At 38.5% G+C, this 16,558-nt stretch overlaps 1 protein-coding gene across 1 annotated transcript; it reads right to left on the bottom strand.

The window, feature by feature from the left end:
• Positions 1 to 6,872: 6,872 nt before the first annotated feature.
• On the bottom strand, positions 6,873 to 8,027 carry LOC110875476. The gene is made up of 2 exons (XM_022123673.1): positions 7,221 to 8,027; positions 6,873 to 7,169 (listed from the first exon to the last, which is right to left on the bottom strand). The coding sequence occupies exons 1-2, from the start codon at positions 8,025 to 8,027 to the stop codon at positions 6,873 to 6,875; spliced, it is 1,104 nt and encodes a 367-aa protein (XP_021979365.1).
• Positions 8,028 to 16,558: the final 8,531 nt, after the last annotated feature.

Here is a 16,558-nt window from a genome sequence, read left to right on the forward strand (position 1 = left end):
TACTTCTTCCGGTAATTTCCATGAACGTTTTAGCTCTTCTCACAATGCTCGTTATACCCCATTTTATGTCGATGAGTTCTAGTTCCTCGGGATCAATTTGATCGTAATCTTCTTTAGTCATGTCTGGGTTACCAATTCGTCCGGCTACTAGACTCTCGTAAGACACAAGTACAGAAGCTAGAAGTGTTATATGCTGCTTTGCGGCTGTCTCGGTAAAATCTTGACCGTTTTTATATTAACAACGATATTGCATTGTATCCCATGACTATAACTCTGATTGTTCGAACCTGAAGAACTTTGAGAAGAAACCTGTTCTTGAAAATTCTGAACCTTAGGATTCGGTTCGTAATTTGGAAATGATGAAAAGTTGTTGTTAGGCATGCTTTGAGGTACTCCCGATGAAGAATCTGCACTGAATGCCGTTTGAATCTTTGGACTCGGAGCAGATGTGACAGATGAGTTTCCTTTGTAATAAAGCTGAACATCTTGCTGTACGTTCGCAGATTTCATTTTCCTTATCTTCCGAAGTTCAAGCTCCTGAGCTTCAATTCTCTCAATAAACGTACTCAAATTGAAACCCACGTATTCCAAATTGTTCTTCAAAACCAATAAGAACGTACCCCACTCTTCTTGTGGTAGTGCGTCAACCAACTTATCAACCCACTCTTCGTCTGTTTTATCTATATTCAAACGTTTCATCTCCACTACCAAGTGACAGTACCTCTCAATCAACTCTTTCGTTGATTCTCCACTGATAGCAGTAAATATGTCGAATTCTTTTTTCAATAGCGCCTTTTTGCTTTTGATCATTGAAACACTCCCAAGAAATTTGATTTTAAGAGCGTTCCAAATAGATTGCGCGTCACCCTGATGATGTAACAGTACCAAAAAGTCTTCCTTAATTATCTGTTGCAATATAGTGACCATCTTCTTCTCGGCTTTAAAGTGTTCTTGTTCAGCCGGAGTTAACATGTTAAGTGTTTTCAGAAGACCAGCGTCATTCATAGGAACTACATATTTCGTTTCAACTTTCAGCCATCATTCGAGGTGATTTGCCTGAACCCACGTGCGAAATCTATCCTGCCACCCCGAATAATCTTCAATGTTGAGCAGTTTCGGTGGTTTTTGCATGGTTCCTAGCTTGTTCTCCATATTCACGTTTTGGGCTATACTTACTGGAGTTTGAACAGTCATACCTCCTCCGAAAAACGCATTATAAAACTCTTGATTGTCCATTTTTATACTTTGAAAAATGTTTCGAAAAATTTCTAAGTTTTGAAAAACTAAAATTTCAAGCAACCTGGACTTTCAAACAATCTGGACTTTCAGACGACCTGGACCTTTCAAACGATCTGGACTGTTTCAAACGACCTGGATTCAGCTCCACGAGTTGGTCACAATGTTTGAAACTTTCAAACGAGGTGATATAAGTTCACACGATCTGATCTCAGCTCGTGCGATCTGGTCACACCTTTTGAACTTTTCAAACGATCTGGTCCAAACTGTGCGATCTGGTCATGATTTTCAAACGGTTTGAACAAGAATCAAACGATCTGATCAATTTCACACGATCTGAGCATCATTTTCATACGATTTGGACAGTTTCACTTTGTTTGAAGACTTAGTTTATCAAAATTTCAAGTTTTTGACATTTTTGGATCAGTTTTAGTTTGATTTATGGTCTGCAACTTTGTACGATTGTTCAAAATGATGTTTTACACATAATATCCAAAATTCAGTCCATTTTATCCGTGAAATCGTCTGAAAATACAAGAAAGAGTAGAAGTATATGATTCTAAACCGTTCAAAACACTGATATCAACAGATTTGACTCATCCTGAGCTCTGATACCACTTTTAGGATCGAGGGTTCGTCCAAACGAGTCAATCAGAGTCAGATCTAGTTTCTAGAAAGGCAGAATCAGACTAGAAGCCGTCAATCAGTGTTAGAACAGGAGTAGAAGAGTAGAAAGTCACTTTAAACATGTTCTTCATTGATTTTAGACATTTTGGTACAGAGAGAATCAGACAGCACTTCGGTACAAAATTCTCCAGAAAGTTACAAATGAAGAACACTACTAGCCTATTTATAGACTTGCCAGACCGCACGGGATAACACACCCAGACCGCACGAGCTGGACACACCCACTTCGTGCGACCTGACCAATCAGGTCGCGCGACCTGGCCAAAACACATAAACTTAACATTTTAAACCACAAAACTAGCCTATTACATATAAATGACACGACATAGACTAATGACGCAGGCGATAGACATTATGCATCAACAGAACTGGATATAGAGATTGGTATTTGTTGCACAAGTGTGGAGACGATGGTGGAGTCTAACTATTATAGACAGAAGGGCTCGAGTTTGATTCGAGGTAATGTCAACTAGCTCAAATTGTTTAGAATGTGGAGTTGTATAACAGGATGTTTCATTCCCAAGAGAAGCTATAATAATATTGTGAACCGTTTCGAATTATTAGACATTTTTAAGAGTGTTTACCTATGAGTTTTCATATAATTTACATATCAAAATGGTTTCGTTTTGTTGTGAGATGGTAGACATAATAGAAGCTTTTTTAGATGAATATCTATTGCGTATGCAGCTGCATGAATTAGCCTTACAAAATGGTGTTCTTTGATTTCATGAATATCAGATTAATGGTTTACATCTTTCTTTTTAATATTAAACAGGTCCATTATTAGTTTCCAGCAAGGCGTATTTTGAGTAGAATTATGTCAGAGGGAACAGGAAATAATTCTTGTGAAGAGAGTCATGATCTGGGCTTATCGTCATTTCCTGAAGAAAGGCAGAATATTGATATCGGACAACAAATCTTCTATAACAGTGCTGTAATGGTGTGCACTTTATTGTGAATATTAGTTGTCTTCAACCACACAAGTAAATTCATTCAATCTGTTAGTGTTCATTTTATTCGAACTGTATTGATTTTGATAGTAAAAAAAGTGTTTTATTCTTGTGTTTTTGGTTAATTAGCAGGATGAAGATTGAAAAGACACGTCTATAGGTATGTGTAATACTGATAAGCTCACTAGGCGTGATGAGAACGCATGGTTTCTATGTTAATATAGCATCTAGAAAGTGCAGTGGATATAGGAGTTGGTAAAGTAACTAAAACTCAATGATCCCTTTCTTCTCTTCACAAAAAAATAGTTGAAGTTAGTGTATTTATTATCTCACACATGATTTTTTTTTGTAGTTTGTTTGGATGGGAGGCCACCAACTGATATATGGTAACTGTATTATATATGGTTAGGAATAAATAGAGACATGTTAATTTGCTATATGATATGGAATTTTACTTTACATGGTTAGGATAAAGTATTTGTTGCTCTGGTCATTGACGAAACATTTCAGTTTCCATCGCTTTATGTCCCTTTCTTTTTAGGTATATTATCAATCTTGATGGTTAATGACTACATGCTAAATATGCAAATCATGCAGGTGTGTTGTTGAGAAAATGTTATACATTGTGGTTTTTGTATCAAGAAACTATTATTCTGTTGACAAGATAAGACGATCATTACATGTCGGATCCTTTAGATGTATTAGTGGATCTCCTCGCCACCACGACCAGTTGAAGTGTGCAAGGTAAGTTAAATAATACACCAGAAAGCAAATGATTTAGTGAGTTATATAACGGGTCAAATGGGTATGGATCATCACCATATATTATTTGCTAGAAGTTTTGCATGCTTTTAGTGCTATAAAGGTGTCGTGTTTCGATTGTATAGTAAAAGATTTTAGACTAAATGATAGGTCAAACATTTCATCTTTTTCATGTGATGAATAGAATAAAATAAAATGTCAAACTAACAATTTTGTTTGTTTTCCATTTTTAGGCTTCAACATCAGGCAATTTTCCTCATGAAACTTTCTCACATAGCATTGGTTGGTAAAAAAAACTAACTGTGTTGGTATTGTAACTTCGTTTGATACATTACGTACCCGCGGGTAGAGGGATGGATTTCGTTACTTGAACGTTTATTTCTTTCAAAGGATTATTTCAACAATTTTAACGTACAGACAAAAATATATATTCCACGAATCTGTTTACAAGGAACTTTTTTCCGCAATTTCAATAATTTTGTTCTTTTTCTTCCGATGTATGTGTTTTTACATAATGTTAAATTTTGAATATAAATAATCAGTTTTTGGTTGAAACCCGCGTATTACGCGGGCATTAACCTAGTATAATTATATAATAAGGAACTCATAACCGAAAAAATAAGGGGAGGGGGGGTTTAAGTCAAAATTGTTAAATAAAAGATTAGCCCAACTTTTTTTTTTGAAAGTTATACTTCATAAAACACAAACGAGGAGCCTCTCCAAGACGGAGAGACCCACACGCAATTACATCACATCAATACAACAAGAATTCCAACGTTTCCAATTTACCGTACCCCCTTTATACCGGCTCCTATACCACAAATAACCCAAAGCTTTTACATCTAACACAATCTTCGTTACCTTGACCTCCTGATTATTGAATTGTTTTTCGTTTCTAGATCTCCAAAGACACCAACAAGTCAAAATGACCACTCCATAGATAACTTGCTTCCTGTTAGCCGACCCATCCACCTGTTTAGCCAAATCAAGAATATCGCCAAAAGAAAACAGGAAGGTCTTTGGAATATTGCACCAGGAACAGATGGCATCCCAAACTCCACTCGCAAAAACACAAGCCGTGAACAAGTGTTCTGTGCTCTCGTCTGAATCGCTGCATAAAACACAAATATTATCACCAAACATGATGTTCCTCTTCGCAAGAGCCACCTTAGTCGGTATTCTATCCAAGTTCGCCCTCCACATAAACAAATTACATTTGTTCGGGATCCACGTACTCCACTTAAACACGTTAACATTGTTCCTCGGAGCCTCCGTTAAAAGCCATTTCTTTGTTTCCTTAACAGAGAATTCCAGCGCCCCTTCTTTATTCCAAACCCACTCATCCCTTTTCTCCGATTTACGAACAGTAGAAATTATCCGATGACATTCCAGCAGCTCTTGAATTTCAATGTCCGATGAGGGATAAGCAGACCAATTCCAAGTCACCGCTCCCACTTCTGAATCCCCTTGAAGCCGATCCTGAACAGAACACCACTTGTCCACTTCAAGACGAAAAATATTTGGAAACATAGTTCGCAACGGCACATCTTTAACCCATGGATCAATCCAAAACTTAATGTCCGTTCCTTTACCAACAACCCCTCTAATCATACTCACTAACTGATTACCATTAACTTTAAGTCTAAAACCAAGTTTCACCACTTTAGCCCACGTACCATTAGTACTAGCATTAACCGGAAAAGCATCCCACTTTCTCCTCATAACATGTATAGCATCAATCGTTTTTCGCCACAAGGCATTGGTCTCTACTTTGTACCTCCACAACCACTTTAAAAGCAAAGCATTGTTCACCACCTCTAACCATCTAATCCCCAAACCGCCATCCTCCTTAGCTTGAGTCACTACATCCCATGCTACCCAATGCGTTTTCCTCACCTCATCACTACCACCCCAAAGGAATCTCTTCATGATACCTTCAAGTTTATTCACCACAGCCAAAGGCGCCTTGTATAGCGAAAAAAATACGTGGGAAGGCTCTCTAAAACCGATTTAATTAAAATGACCCTACCACCCATCGACAACGATATAGCCCTCCATTTAGATAACCGATTGTTGAAAACCTTAATGACAGGCTCCCAATTATTGATCCGACCCATGTTCACACCCACGAGAATACCTAAGTACTTAAACGGAGTGGAACCCGGACGGCAACCCAAAGCTTCCGCTTCCTCCTTCACTTCCTCATCACTTCTACCCACCCCAAAAAGGGTAGATTTGTTAATGTTAATACGGAGACCGGAGCACATATGAAAGATACGAAGCATTCTCCTTAAACCCACAAAATTAAACTTAGACCATTCACCCATGACCATTGCATCGTCTGCATATAGCATATGCGAAATAATAGGACCCCCTTCCGATAACTTCACACCATTAAACGCTCCTAAGTCACAAGCTTTTCTAAGCATTCCGGAAAAAGCCTCCATGACAATAATAAACAAGAACGGGGAAATAGGATCTCCCTGCCGCAACCCTTTACCACAACCAAACTCAAAAGTCGGGGAACCGTTGACTAGAACAGACGATCTAGCCGAAGAAAGAACACCATAAATCCACCTACACCACAACTCCGGAAAGCGCATTTGACGCATCACCGAGATCAAAAAACCCCAGTTAACGTTATCGTAAGCTTTCTCGAAGTCTATTTTAAACATAAATAATTTTTCCCCTTCCGTTTCGCCCAAGACAAAATCTCACTAATCATCATAGGCCCATCCAAAATGTATCTCCCAGTCAAAAATGCCGATTGAGTATCATGAGTAATGTCTCCCATGACCATCCTCAATCTATTCGCTAGCACCTTCGAAATAACCTTGCTCACCACTCCAATTAAATTAATGGGCCTATACTCAGCAAGGGAAACAGGATCCGAGACTTTAGGAATAAGTGTGATAAATGAAGAACCCACACCTCTGTTAATACTAGCCGACTCCGCAAACGAATGAAAAATCTGCACAAAGTCGTCAGATAATAAACTCCAATATTTTTTAATAAATCTAAAATTAAACCCGTCTGGACCTGGAGCCTTATCACCACCACAACTAAAAATAGCCTCTTTGATTTCACTCTCAATAAACGGAGCAGTTAACTTCCCGGCCATCTCGTCTGTCAAAAGCCGCAACCCATAACAATCAAGCGAAGGACGAACCGGCATATCTTCTTCAAATTTCTTTTTAAAAAAACTAAACACTTCTTTTTTGACTAGAGAAGGTTTAGTTACCCAACCCCATTGACAACCAACCCCGGAATCGCATTAGAGACTCTTCGTTTATTAATAACACTGTGAAAAAAGCTCGTATTCTCATCCCCTTCCTTCGCCCATTTCACCCTCGATTTTTGTCGCAAATCTTTGGCTTTGAACTCTTCTAATTCTTTTAATCTAACTTTGGCTTCCCAGTAGATCCATTGTTCGGCTTCAACCAGGTCCCGCTCCTCAACTATCTCGTCCAGATCATTCACTTCCTTAGACAAACTAGCATATTCAACCTCTTCCTCTTTGTTAACCGAATCCTTCTACACCAAAATAGCTTGTCTCAAAAACTTCAGTTTATTCAAAAAATACACATCAGGATCTCCCCTACCATTATAATCCAAACAAGCTTTAGACACCACATCATCGAAGTCTTTCCTATGAAGCCACGAATTGAAAAACTTGAAAGGTTTAGGACCATAATTACGATCTTCCACCTTCAAAATAAGCGGACTGTGATCCGATTTTTCCCTATCCAAAGCCCGGTACTTGGCATTTGGCCACTCGGACAAGACATCCCAGGAAACGAAAATCCGGTCAATGCGACTACATTTGTTCCCCGTCACATACATAAACTTACGACCACGTAAACCATATTCATGGAGACCAACCTCTTCCAAAAACTCGTTAAAGTCACTAGCCGAGCCCACATTAAATTTGGAGTTTCTACGCTCGTCTCTATTCCGTACACAATTAAAATCGCCTCCAATAATCACCATCCCTCTATAGTTATCAAGAAAACGCGCCAATTTAACCCATAACACCTTCTTGTCCGCCGGCTTTTGTGGAGCATAAACGTTGATGACACATAATTCTTTGCCACTTTCTTTCACTATCCCACCCAAAGACAAAAAATACCGATTTTTAAGCACCGAAACCGAATTGTACTTCTTATTATCCCATAGCGTAACCAATCCTCCCGATCTACCGGTCGCGTCTACGCATTCCATACCATAATTATCATTACCCCAGAACCTGCTAATGTTAAACCCTTCCAAACTAGCGAATTGAGTCTCCTGTATCAAAACAAAAGCCGCTCCATTTCGAATACGAATATTACGAATCCAATCACCTTTTTCAACATTCCCTATACCTCTAATATTAATCGAGACCACATTCATTGAGCAACTGGTTGAACTCCTTCTTTATGAATTTCGTTTGCCAAAGATTCTTCGAAACGCTCCATATTCTCAGCCCCCAGAACTTTAGCTAAAACAATAGTTTCATGCACTTCCTCTGCTTGATCAAAGACTGGAGAATTAACCGTTTCAACACCTGTCCCATCTTTATCTAAACCTCTTCATTCGAGTCCAAACAATTATTAAGATCCGGAGTCACAAAGTCACCATCTTGATTCCCCGAGGTACTCTCAAAGACAAGATGATTAGGTTCCGGAAAGATGAATCTTTCGATATCAAACGGGTCGCTACCATCTCTTTGACGTTTCTTAGGTCTGCCTCGATCGGAATGAGAAGGCGATTTACCTGGAGACTTCTTACGCATACTCTTCCTCCTCTTCTTTTTAGACATCACTGACCTACTACCTTCGGTAAACTGGTTTGAAATCACCTCCTGAATGTCCCCATTCTGAATAATAGCGTTATCCGAACCACTCTTCCTAGACCCATCCTGAATCTCAATATCCTCCATAACAATCTCCCCTTCCTCCACTCCCTTATCACCCTCCTCCTCCACTACCGTATTCCCCATCCCCACCGCACTATCCTCCTCCTCCTCTAAATCTACTAAGCAATCCGGTAACCAACCAACGTCCTCCTCCTCAACCAAGACGTCGACTCTAGAAGAATGCCAATTAATAACACATTTTTGATTCACTCGATCCACCTTATCAAGCATCACCCCAACCACCGCAGACGATAAATCGTTTCCTTCTTCGTCAAACTGAGCCGAAAGGACCACCCTACCAAAGTTTGATGCTATGACATCCAAGACTTGAGAACAAGATAAAACTAGAGGTACCCCATGCAAACGGACCCATGCAATCCTCTCATACTTCAACACCTGGCCGCTCCACTTATCACATCTATCCAAATAACCTTCCCATCCTTCAGGATTCCCAAGAAAATTCTCCATCTCCTCATTATTCCGAAACACCAATAACACATTAAAACCACCTATATACCTTATCATAATCGGAACCTCACACACCTCCTTTAGAATATACCTCAAACTATTTAGTTCCGAGTAACCTTTCACCCTAGCCACAATCCCACGATCAAATAATTCACCAAAAGCACCAATATTACCATCGACTCTAATCTCCGGACACCCTTCCCCTACCTCCTTATCAATTAAAGTATCCTTAAAAGAGCGAGAACCACTTACCACGTTAATGTTTTGCTCCACTGATTTACCTTTGTCAACACACACTGTAGTGTCGTCAGAAACTTCCTGAAAATCTTTCCTCACTGGCTGCCACACTTTCTCATCCTTCCTCCTCACCGACTGATCCTCGACGAACTTCGCTGGGGAGATGAATAGTTTATAGCTTCCGATCCACACGTCCTTCAACCTATCATCCAGATCCACCACCGTCGACGTCACCCACCACCATTGTCGTCGCCGTCACCTACCTCCGCCCCAACCACCACCCCACAGCCGTTGCCACCACCTCCGACCACCGCTCCGAACGCCAGCTATCACCATCCACCACCACCGACTGCCGTCACTCATCACCAATTTTATTCCTCCGTCTATTCTTTCTACCAAACAACACAAAGTAATGATTCATTTCATTCTCACATGGTAACCAAACAAGACATGGAATGGTAATGATACATTCCTTTACCTCGTTCATTCCATTACCTCTTACATTCCATTCCCTCGTCCATTCCATTACGTCATACCAAACAGACCCAAAGTGTGAATTGAAATGAAATCAAATATTTGTATTAGGGTTAATTACACTTTTCGTCCTTTAAGTTTGTATTGGATTGTAACGGATGCCTTTTAACATCAATAATTACAATCACAATCCTTTATTTGTAAAATCGTTACAACCTAGGTCCTTTGGCTCTAACCTGATTAAAACTTTTTTAGTTAAGTCAGGTATGTGCCCTACACATGAGGGTATGTTGGTAATTTTACTAGTATAAAGGACGAAAAATGTAATTTACCCCCTCCCTCTCTCCAACCAACCCCACTACCACCACCACCAAATCCGCCACTACCACTCTGACAACCACCACCACTGTGACAACCACCACCATCAACCCCTAGTTCGACAACCTCAGCTGTAGCTATGCTATTATCCCATATCCATTGTTCTTTATACTCTTAATCTCACCATGAAGAATCAAATCTACTAACATCTACATCAAGCCCATCATAAAAAAAAACCAAAACAAAAGTCGCTGCATTTAAAAAAAAAAACCACACAAAAAATAACACAAACATAACAATAAGATGTAATTATAAAAGATCTTGCCGTTTCAAAGAGAAAAAAAAAAAAAAAAAACGCTAGAGATCTTGCCGTTTCAAAAAAAAAAAAAAAGGTGGAGGCTAGTAATAAATCTAAATAAACCATATATGTCTAAATAATAAGATATAATTATAAAAGACTTCACAAAAATATATAATAAATTCAACAATGAACTCGAAAAAGTTGGTTGTAAGGCCGGTGGGTGGGTATGGCACCCCGCCACATCACCCTCCATAGCGCCCTGGAGCGTCATCGTTCACACCGCCGCGGTTAAAAGGGGCGCCATGGCCCTTCCACTAGCACGTTAACGAGAACATTTGAGGTTTTTTGAAGTTGATGGGGGCGCTATAGTTAAAACAGGGGCTTTAAACCACACCATGAAAGTTAAAGGAAAGGGCTTGTGTGACGTGGCGGTGAGGTGACGCTTAAATGACGTGATAAAGCCACTAGCGTCTTTATACCACACCCTCCAGCTTAACCGTAGTAGTAATATTATTAACAACCAATAACAAATATTTTAAATGCAAATTTCTTTCCAATTACATTTAAAAAAATATTTGTTGAAAATCCTGGTTTTTATTCATCCCAAAAAAACTTAAACACTTAGTGTCAGGTCTTAATTTAGTGTCCTTACTCTTCAAAAATGTTTGGTTCATCTGTGTCACTTGAATACTAGATTGTTGGATTCATAAAAAATACATAAAACGAGTATCATATAACACACAAAAAGATTATTTTACTCACGTGACATCGGAGTTTATTATGTCCGTTGGTCCCTAAGTAACTTTTAGTATATAATTTTCTATGATCTTACGATTTCTCCCTAGAGAAAAATATTTAAATTCGAAACATTCCAAACACAAATAATGAATTGTAGACTTTTCAAGACCATATAAAACTTGGTATGATTCATAATCCTGAATTGGCCATATAATTTGCATCCTATCAAGTTTCAATGATTGAGATTGAATGTATAAACGAAATAAAAACTAACATAAATTTAAGATTGTTTTGTATAAACGATCAATCTTATTCAATTGTCAAAGAAATGGACAAAAGTACTATCAAAAACGAACTTATAGGAAACACGATCCATGAAATTAGTTGATTGGTCATGTGAACCATTAGACTCCATGAACTATGGTCAACTAATTGAAGGGCAAATTACCCACTTTTGACTATTTTTTTTTTTTTTTTTTGAACGGCAAATTTGGATCACTGACGGACCACCGGAGTATCATCGTGCCACCAGCAGAACCACCCGATCATATCCATCTCCACTAGGCATAATGCCTATACACCAATTCAGGAGGAAACCCAATAAATGTGGGAAAACCCCCCTTGTGAGAATCGAACTCAGGACCTTTTGGTCCCAAAGCCTTATCTTACCCCCAAAATGCCACTAGGCTATAAAGAGATGGGCCCCACTTTTGGACTATTGGACTATGAGGAAGGAGTTGTATCTATGATGGTATTTTGAAAATATAACCGTTCAAAATTTAAGATCTATAAGTTTATAAATATTTAAAATTTAAATTAAAATTAAAATATACATAAATATTTATAAAACTGTTAACATATTATTTTTAAAACATATAAAACAAAAACATATTAGAATAATTCCCAAACCCAAACCCAAACCCAAACTCACACCCCACCACGTCTTTCCCCAAGGGCCTCTCCGTCACACAAAACGGGCCTCAAACCATGCTCGTTCTCCTCCACGTTATCTGTGGACGTCCTTGGTTAAGATTGGTTCCGTTCTTAATGTTTAAGATACTTTGTTCATAGACTGATTTTGTTTATGCGCGTGAAAAGTTCATGGTAACATCATAAATTACAAACCTTTAATACAAAATAATAAAAAACTATTAGGTTTACCAAAAAGTCACTAGCCACTATATCTATTAAACCCACGAACTCAATGTTAGCCATACCCATATAGCTAAACGTGTTTAAGGGGCTATCAAAGTTATCCCACACATTTATATACTTAACTTGAAACCGTGTCTTCTTATGTTTGCATCGTGCCATTTTTCTACCCCCAAAGTAAGAGGTTTTTTTTTGAACGTCCAACATAAGAATCGCCGGGTACTCCGTACGCGACACCCATTGGCTGAAAGGTAGCCCGCGGCAGCCCAACCTGCATGCACGGAGCCCCTAGCCCACCATGCCACCAGTTCCGGGGAAAACCCGACCCTGCACCCGCCCGAGGGCACGACAATGCAGAGCCGGTAAAACCCGGGTGGATCAGGAATCGAACTCGAGACCATTCGGCCAGGAGTCTTTCCTTCATTTCCCCATAACCACTGAGTTATAAGCCCAAGGTTTCCCAAAGTAAGAGGTATTTTGCTTTGGTGAAAAGCTAATCATGAGTGAATGGAATTTATGAACAAAAGGAATTCATTATGTAGTATGTTTGATCCAGGATTTTGTTAAAATAACTTTCATTATTCTTAGGAACTGTATTAAACTAGTAACATACCCGCACGTTGTGACGGAAGCTTTAATACACATAAAAACGCACGTCGTATGGGGTTAAAACACCATTTACATATACGTTGATGGTATTTGTTAAGCTAAGAGGTGAACTATTTGGAAAAAAAAAAAAAGAAAATAAATTGGTAGCTATTAATATAGATCCATCTAAAGCTATGTGTTGTGGGCGTGGAAGCCCTGCCGTGTCAGAGGGCGTAGGGCGCCGCACACCGCCACAGCGGGGTGCCATCGAGGGTGTGGCAAAAGTCACGGGCTTGGGGTAAGGGTAACGAAGGTTGTTCTGTAAGGGGGAGGGGAACGTTAGGGGTGTTGGGCCACAACAAGGGTTTAAAGATGTGAAATGTGATAGTTCTTTAGTCTATGTCATGTCTATAGATATTAGTGGATATGGATAAAGAGATTAAAAGATACTTCATTGTTCTTTTTATGCCAAGTCATGTTTCTATATTTGTTTCATTTAAATGAACAGGACAAATTACATAACGATATCAGGTAGACGGGCAACAAACTGCACCGCCATAAAACATAGATGCCTTAAGTCCATAAAACTCATATAGATATGCATGTTGTGTAGGAATCGTTCGCATAAAATTAAAGAAGACAATTTTATTACTGGTTTACAATACAAGAAAATAAAGAAAGCAAGATGATGATGTGCGTTAGGTGTAATATAATTTAGGTATTTATTTTAAGCCCTTTTTACACTTTTTAGCCAAGTTTTAAATTTATAAAACACGATATTTACTAACACTAAACACACATATGGGCAAGTGCACCCATCGTGGACGTAGTATAGTGTTGGTAAGATACCGAGGTCGTCCAAGGACACAAGAGCTTTTAGTACCGGTTTATCCTCAACGTCTAATCAAATCAAAATGTTAGAAAAAGATTTTTAAACTAAGAAAATAAAACTAACTAAAATGCTGAAAAATAAAATAAAAATAAAAACAGATAGACAAGATGAATCACTTGGATCCGACTCGTGTATAGTGTAACCTTTGATTATTTTCGCACTTTTGCACTTGTTTAAGAGATTATCTTAGTTATTGTAGTAGGCTCCTCTTTTGAAGGCGACGTTACCCTCAACCCAGTAGTTTGAGTCAGCAATGATACAATCCTAAAGGGTCGGATTATTGAAAGATAATTAATTAAGTTATTAATGCATAATGTGGTAGGCCCCGCTTTTGAAGGCGACGTTACCATCGTCTAAGTAGTCTGAGTCAGCAGGGATACAATCCTAAGTAGCCGGGTTAAAGTTTTAATAGTAGTTTAACTTATGAGGGGATCAAAGAGTTTGGACCCCCGCCATCCAATACCTTTGGGTATTGAAGGAGGTCCTACTAAATTTGACCCAGGTCCTTTGCAGGATCTATACACTGAACAATGGCAAGACTCTTATCAAACCGTTCCCTTAACCCCCGACCAGGTAGCCAACATACCTCCATATAGACCGTGGAGATATGAATGGTGAAAATCTTTTATTTTATATAGACAGTAAAATAATGCCAAGACACCACGGACAAACGATAAGGAAGAATCACCTTCAACATAAGAAACTAGTAATTAAAGTCATTAATACAAAACCAATTAAAAAGTGCAAAAGATTAAAAATAAAAAGTATTACACTAGACACTTGTCTTCACCAAGTGATGTAAGAGACTTAGGCAAACATGGCCTTTGCTTGTCAAGAACTCTTACGATCAATCTTGGATCCCGAGACGACTCACACACTCTACGATGGACAATGGATGATGGTGTTATGGTGGTGGTGGGTGGTGGGTGAAGTGTGAGAGAGGTGGTGTGCCAAGGGATGAGTTGCAAGAGCTCCAAACACTCCTATTTATAGGCTGAATAGAAGCTCGGGCACGGCCCCGTGTCCATCTGACACACTCTCTCTCTTCATTAATTGTAATTCGCAATTACAATAAATGCGCCTACAGCAAGTTGACCACGCCCCCGTGTCCGCTGGGCACGGCCCCGTGGTGGGCAGTAGAAGCTTCTATAGGTTTGTCTTTTCTGCTGCTTCTTGGGCACGGCCCCGTGCTCGCTGAGCACGGGGCGTGTTCAGTCTTCTGTTTTCTTTGTTTTGCTTGGGAAGATGCTGTCGGGGGGTCGGGCATATCACTTTTGTTTCCTTTCTTGTATTTATGTTAGATTTTGCTGTCTTTTTGCTTCTTTTGTTATTTTGAGCTCATTTAATTCTGAAAATACAAAAGGAGGACAAAAGCACACTTTTTCCAACATTAGTACTAAAAAAAGGGTTAGTTTTAAGCCACGATTGATGTAATTTATATGTTGCATTTTGTGCACATCAAATACCCCAGACTTGAATCTTTGCTTGTCCTCAAGCAAAACTCTTTATAGTGTGGCTTTATTCACTCCCAAATGGAATGGGTAGAAGAGAAGGTTTTTGGCTTGTCATAGAGTGTCGGGAATTCCAAGATTATTTAGGTTTTATTTTTATTTATTTACAGTCCTATTCGTCATGATTTATTTAAAACGTTTCATAAAATAAATTATTTATTAGGGCATAACATATCTCTTTAAAATTCCATTTATATACAAGTTCACATACCTCACGGGGGAATCACTCAACACTCGGCCGAAGGTGTATTTTTTTAGTGAATCACTCGAGAGCGGCATGGAACTTACTTCTACCATAAGCTTACCAAGCAATCAATCCTCCTCCTTTTTAACTATATACCTTTGTAAATATCAAGAGGACTTTTTGGGTGAAGGGTTAGGCTTGGGCTAAAGGTGGGTGGTTGGGTTAGTGGTTAGTAAAAAGGGCGAAAGGCGTAACAAACGTCGGGTTTTTTTTTTTTTTGAAAGACTTTTTTTTTCACATTTTTATTTTATTTTGATGAACCACTTATTTCAAACAAAGTTATTTTTGATGAACTTGTTTGTTTGTTTGGTTTCATCAAAATATAAATATTTTTTTTTTCAGAAGAGTCATTAAAAAACCGAACGTTGTTACTAAAATAAAGGGTTAAAAATAAAAGGTTTAGGTGGGTAAAAAGGGTGATGGTTTTGGGTTAAGAAATGAAAAGGTTTAGGCTCAAAGGGGTTAACTAGGGGGATTTTGGGTAGGTGGTATAAAAAATAAAAAAATAATGGTGTAGAAAGAAAAAGGGTTAGTCCTAATGCCTCCATCATTTACTTACTCGGGTTTAAGTTGGTAAGGACTAGGAATGTATTGTTGTGGCAAGTTTTAGAGTCGTACGAACCAAGCGGTTATTCACACAAGAAACGAAAAATGAGCATTTAGTGTAAAGATATGTATTTGTATGCTCGTTAAAGGCTCAAAACTCACTTTTGTGGGAAAGGATTTTTATGTGATCAAGTATATATAATCAAATTTTAACTAAGTTTGTCATGCCTTTTCGTAATTTTCTTATGTTGGTTCTTTTTATCACGACGCTATCGGTTGTAAATTTGTAAAAATATAACCTTTTTAGATCTTATAATTCCCAAGTTAAACTTAGACAAGTAAAAAAAGTGAAAATTTTTGAAAAAAATTGGGGTGATAAGCGGTTCCAATAGAGTTTTGTGTAAGGCTTGTTATTAGGACTTGCAAAATTTAAGGTTTTAGCATCCCCCCCACACTTAAATTACACATTGTCCTCAATGTGTCCCAAAAATAAATTTTTAGGTTGATTGAATGTGTAAAATGGTGTTAAAAACAAAATTTTATGTTACTGGCATCCT

The sequence above is a fragment of the Helianthus annuus genome, chromosome 9, assembly GCF_002127325.2.
Source record: "Helianthus annuus cultivar XRQ/B chromosome 9, HanXRQr2.0-SUNRISE, whole genome shotgun sequence".
NCBI lineage: Eukaryota > Viridiplantae > Streptophyta > Magnoliopsida > Asterales > Asteraceae > Helianthus > Helianthus annuus.